At 40.3% G+C, this 6,165-nt stretch overlaps 1 protein-coding gene across 1 annotated transcript; it reads right to left on the bottom strand.

Moving 5' to 3' along the window:
* Positions 1-1,644: 1,644 nt before the first annotated feature.
* LOC131620122 (uncharacterized) lies at positions 1,645-2,337 on the bottom strand. Its single transcript, XM_058891141.1, has one exon. It carries the CDS (start codon positions 2,335-2,337, stop codon positions 1,645-1,647), a length of 693 nt encoding a protein of 230 aa, XP_058747124.1.
* Positions 2,338-6,165: the final 3,828 nt, after the last annotated feature.

The following is a 6,165-nucleotide window of genomic DNA, read 5'->3' as shown; positions in this document are numbered from 1 at the left end:
AAAGCCTTGCATAAAGTAGCCCATATCTCTCCTCCAATATGCCTTTCCAAATTGGATCCTCGTCGTTCAGAAAACGCCATAGCCATTTTGTTAGAAGGGACTTATTAAACAGATCCAAGTTTTTGATTCCTAACCCACCATCCTCTTTCTTCAAACATATCGTACTCCAGCTGATCCAGTCCACGCCTTTTCTTTCCTCCGCATTACGCCACAAGAAGTTCTTCTGAATTTTGATAAATTCTTTCTTTACCTTCTTGGGAAGTTTGAAAAACGATAGATAATATACTAGTAAATTCATAAGGACAGAATTAATCAGAGCAACTCTACCACCTATGGAGAGAAGTCTTCCAATCCAAGGTGACAGTTTTGTTTTCGTTCTCTCCAAGATGGGCTTCCAAAAACTGACTTTTCTCGGATTTCCGCCTACTGTGACTCCAAGGAACTTAAAAGGGACATTATCCAATCTGCAGCAAAGAAATTGACTTGCTGCCTGAAGGAAAAAATCATCCACACAAATGTCGTACAACTTACTCTTCCACATGTTCACTCTAAGACCCGATACCATCTCAAAGCATTGAAGTAATACTTTGATAGCCCACAAATTGCTCCACGAACCATCTCCCACCAGAATCGTATCATCAACAAATTGTAGTACTTCGTATGATACTTCTTCATTAATTCTAAAACCATGAAATTCTCTTCTTTCCACTAACTTGCGCATCATCCCTGCCATTCCTTCAGCCACAATCGTATACAAAAATGGGGATAATGGATCACCTTGCCGTAGTCCTCTCCCAGCTTTGAATTCCTCTGTTGGGCTGCCATTCACCAGGATTGACATATTACTGTTAAAAATGCCCGCTAACATCCACTTCATCCATCTCTGGCCAAAGCCCATTTTAATAAGCATTTCCTTTAAAAACTCCCAGTCAACACAGTCATAAGCCTGAGCAAAGTCGACTTTGAACAATAAGCAGCTCTTCTTTCTTCTACGTGCATAGTCTACTATCTCATTCGTTACAAGCACTCTGTCTAGAATCTGTCTTCCCGGGACGAAAGCTGTTTGTGACTTTGAAATCAGTTTTCCTATCACCTACCCACCAGAACTTTTGAAATGATTTTGTATATACAACCAATTAGACAGATTGGTCTAAACTCTTCAAGGCCTTGAGGATGCTCCACTTTTGGGATGAGAGCGATAAAAGAGGCATACATAGCTCTAGGAAGGGTTGCCTTTTCATGAAAATCCTGAATGCATTGAATTATCTCATTTCCCACTATGTCCCAACATTTCTTCATAAATTGTATATTGAACCCATCAGGCCCAGGACTTCTGTCGCCCTCACTACTAAACACCACCTCTTGTATTTCTTCTATTGAAAACTTCTCCTCCAAAGCTACCCTCTCATCTTCGGATAATCTATTGAATTCTATCCCCTGCAGCCGAGGTCTGGGTCGTGACAGCTTTTTAAATCTTTGCTCAAAATGTTTCTTGACTTCCTCCTTCACCTCCTCGACACCTTCAAGCATCCCTTGATCCGATTGTATAGAGACTATGGTATTCTTCCTTGTTCTAGCTTTTAAAACAGAATGAAAGTACTTGGTGTTGTTATCCCCATCCTTGATTCACTTCAGCCTTGCCTTTTATTTTAACATGCTCTCTTTGCGAAGAATTTTCCTCCAAAAGTTTTCTTGTAAGTTTTTCCTTTTGTCATTAACTTCTTGACTTAGCTGGCTTGAATTAGATGTGTCTACCATTTCAAGTTCATTCAGTAACTCCACTTCTTCTTCAATTTCTAAGTTTAGACGGCCAAAAACACTATGATTCCACCCTCTCAGACTATCCTTCAACCTCTTAAATTTTTCCTTCAACATGAAAGCACTACTACCCTTGATTGTAACCGAGTCCGATTGTTGCTTTACAAACCTGAAAAAGTCTTCATATTCATCCCAACTGTTGAAAACTTTAAATGGCTTAGGGCCCCAATAAAGATTGCTGGATTTCACACAAACCGGCATGTGATCTGAGATATCCCTGTTCCCTGTGACTTGAGCCACAACCTTCCACCGATTGATAATTCCTTCTGAAAGTAATATTCTGTCAATTCTGCTTCTCGCTTTCTCGTTAGAGTTAATCCACGTAAACTTTTTTCCTATCACAGGTAGGTCCACCCCTTCCATGAGTTCTATGAACTTCGCAAACTCCTCCATTTCCCCCCCACTGGATACAGTCTTCCCCTTCCTTTCCTCTCTTGATTTGATTGCGTTAAAATCACCCCCTATTATCCATTCTCTTGTAGGCAATTTTTGCTTCCAATCCAGTAGTTTTCTCCACATCTCTCTCTTTTCAAAAATACAGCACGATGAATAAACATTTACAAAGAAGCAATTCGTACCTTTCCAATTAGCGTTTACGTCTAGAAATCCTTTCTCTTTGAAGCTGAAAGATGGCTCTATGGTACCTTTTTTCCAGATTGTAAGGATTCCCCCCGATTGTCCTTCAGAACCTACCGCTAACCATTCACAATCCTCCACTCCCCCACAAGATTTTTACTATTTTGTCTTCCATGGATTGTATTTTTGTCTCCTGGAAAAAACACACTTCCGCCCTCGCCTTCGATATTATTTGACTAATTCTTCTACGTTTTGCCGTGTTTCCGCCCCCTCTGATATTGAAAGTTCCTAGATTCATGGGATACCATCTGTGTTGACCTTCCCTACTTCAAAACAAGACCTTTCCCTTGTTTCAATGCTCCTGACAATCTATTCGAACACTTCGTCATCTTCTTCCCCTTCAATTCCTAAGTCTTTTATCGATTTCCAGATTTTAGCCGGCATTCCATCAATAGACTTCCAAATACGATGATTCCCTTGGTTAACTCCTGAATCCGCCATAGAATTGCCGCATAAAACCGTGTCCATCGTGCTGGTAGAATTATTCCTTTCATTTACATCACATACAGGTGAAAGGTTCATGGTCAAATGGAAGTTAGGGTTCCCTTGGGAGTGTAAAAGAGCAGAGAAATAAGATTGGGCAAATGGGATTTGGATATTCTCATAAATTTCTGCCACAACTTTTGTCTTTTTGGGCCTCCTTACTAGGTCCAGCCCACATGGAGACCCCGAAATTGGGTCAGATTCTTGATGCTCCTGGTTAGGCCCACAACAAGAAACAACAGTTTGGCCCAAATCCTTAGACCCACAACCCTGTATAACATTCTTGACATTTCTGCACCCTGACACCGCCTTACCTCTAAGACCTAACAAAATTTGGTCACCCTCAAAAGCTTCACCAATTTGTCCCTCATTTATTACTCCCTCACCATCAGCAATAACTATTGACTTTTCACCTGTACGAATTGTGCTCCTATGTTAGACTTTTGTGTAGCTTCCTTTTGAATATTCTGAATATCTCCTGGTTCCAAATTAATTTCCTTTGAGGACAAACTAGACTCCTTTCTATTTCTCTGTACTGTTCCATCGCCACCTTTCTTCTGGTTGTCTGATCCCATATCACTCTGAGAGGATAATGTCAAATCATCTGACACATTATTATCAACCCCGAGATCATCTTCCTCATCGTCATCACTTCTTTCCTCCCATTCACCTTCCTTCGGCTCCGACGAACTACCAGAATGTTCATCTTCGTCCCAACCTTTTGGTATCACTATACGCTTTGGACCATGCATATCTTCTGCTATCTTGATGCTATAAACATGTTTGTTCACCCCCACGTTTATGCTCTCATTTAACACCATTGAATATTTGGTTCTAATTAAGAACCTAGCCACATCCAATCTCGTAAGCTCCTTTGTTTCCTTGTCCATACAAACAAACACGCCCACCGTTTTTGATATGAATTCAAAAAACTTCTGGTTCCATGTGTTAGAACAAGATTTGTTCTTATCAATTATCTTAGTTTTGATGATAACAATAATATGAATTTTGCTTAAGATAATATGGTACTCTAATCCAATGCAATTTCCCTTTCAGGAAATATATATAAAGAGTACGCATAATTCAGCGCTCAGAAGATGTGTCTCAAATGGTTCAGCATGCAACATCAGAACATGGTCTGGCAAGACATCAGAAGATGGTCGAAGCAGAATCAGAACATGGGTCTATGGAAGCATCAGAAGAACATGAGATCAGAAGCACTGAAGATCAGAAGATGGTATCACGCTCAGAAGCACTTCAAGGTCAGAAGATCAGAAGATGCTGTGCACCAAGCTGTTTGACTCTGATGATATTCAAACGTCGTATTCACAAACATCATATCAGAAGGAAGTACACGTGGCAGACTACGCTGACTGACAAAAGGAACGTTAAAGCTACTAAAGGCTACGTCAGTAGACACAGCGTGAACAAGGCTCGAGGTAGTTGACAAAAGCGTATAACATTAAATGCAAAGCTGTACGGAACACGCAAAGCATTAAATGCATTCAACGGTCATCTTCTCAACGCCTATAAATATGAAGTTCTGATGAGAAGCAAGGTTAACGATTTTCGCACCAATACAATTCAAATTAACTTGCTGAAACTCTGTTCAAATCAAAACTCAGAATCTTCATCTTCATCAAAGCTCACTACATTGCTGTTGTAATATCTTAGTGAGATTAAGCTTAAATTGTAAGAGAAATATCACAGTTGTGATTATCGCTTTTAAGAAGCATTTGTAAACTCTTGAATAGATTACATTAAGTTGTAAGGAACTAGAGTGATCAGTTGATCAGTATACTCTAGGAAGTCTTAGCAGTTAGCTGAGCAGGAAGTCTTGGCAGTTGGCTGAGCAGGAAGTCTTGGCAGTTGGCTGAGCAGGAAGTCTTGGCAGTTGGCTGAGCAGAAAGTCTTAGGAGTGAACTAAGCCTAGAGTGATCGTGTTGATCAGTAGACTCTAGAAAAGTCTTAGGAGTGAACTAAGCAGTTGTTCCTGGAGTGATCAGGTTGTGATCAGAAGACTCTGGAAGACTTAGTTGCGGCTAAGTGGAAAACCATTGTAATCCGTGCGATTAGTGGATTAAATCCTCAGTTGAGGTAAATCATCTCTGCGGGGGTGGACTGGAGTAGCTTCGTTAACAGCGAACCAGGATAAAAATAATTGTGCATTTTATTTTTATCGCTCAAGATTTTAAGTCACACTTATTCAATCCCCCCCTTTCTAAGTGTTTTTCTATCCTTCAATTGGCATCAGAGCGCCGGTTCTAAGGTGCAAGCACTTAACCGTGTTTAGAAAAGATTCAGGAAGAGAAAAACGCTTCATTTAAAAGATGGTTGATGAAAGTGAAAGGACTATACCTACACCTGCATCCACATCTGGCTCTGCTGAGCAATACAACGGTAACAATGGTTATACTAGACCGCCGGTATTTGATGGTGAAAACTTTGAATACTGGAAAGATAAACTGGAGAGTTACTTTCTGGGTCTAGATGGTGATCTATGGGATCTTCTGATGGATGGTTACAAACATCCAGTAAATGCCAGAGGCGTGAAGCTGTCAAGGCAAGAAATGAATGATGACCAAAAGAAGCTTTTCAGGAATCATCATAAATGTAGAACTGTTTTGCTGAATGCTATCTCTCATGCTGAGTATGAGAAGATATCTAACAGGGAAACGGCCTATGACATATATGAGTCCTTGAAAATGACTCATGAAGGAAATGCTCAAGTCAAGGAGACAAAAGCTCTTGCCTTAATCCAGAAGTATGAAGCCTTCAAGATGGAGGATGATGAAGACATTGAAAAGATGTTTTCGAGATTTCAAACTCTGACTGCTGGATTGAGAGTTCTTGACAAAGGATACACCAAGGCTGATCATGTAAAGAAGATCATCAGAAGCTTACCCAGAAGATGGGGTCCGATGGTGACTGCATTCAAGATTGCGAAGAATCTGAATGAAGTTTCTCTGGAAGAGCTTATCAGTGCCTTGAGAAGCCATGAGATTGAGCTGGACGCAAATGAGCCTCAAAAGAAAGGTAAGTCTATTGCATTAAAATCTAATATCAAGAAATGTACTAACGCTTTTCAGGCTAGAGAAGAAGATCCTGAAGAATCAGAATCTGAAGAAAAAGATGAACTGTCCATGATTTCCAGAAGGCTAAATCAACTCTGGAAGACCAAGCAAAGGAAGTTCAGAGGCTTCAGAAGTTCAAGGAAATTTGAACGTG

The sequence above is a fragment of the Vicia villosa genome, linkage group LG7, assembly GCF_029867415.1.
Source record: "Vicia villosa cultivar HV-30 ecotype Madison, WI linkage group LG7, Vvil1.0, whole genome shotgun sequence".
In the NCBI taxonomy this organism is placed as follows: Eukaryota; Viridiplantae; Streptophyta; class Magnoliopsida; order Fabales; family Fabaceae; genus Vicia; species Vicia villosa.
The sequence above is the reverse complement of the archived record's forward strand: the minus strand, read 5'-3'. Positions and strand labels throughout refer to the sequence as shown.

Coding starts and splice junctions, on each gene's coding strand:
- LOC131620122 (XM_058891141.1), bottom strand. CDS start 2,337: ATGTGGAGAAAACTACTGGATTGGAAGCAAAAATTGCCTACAAGAGAA.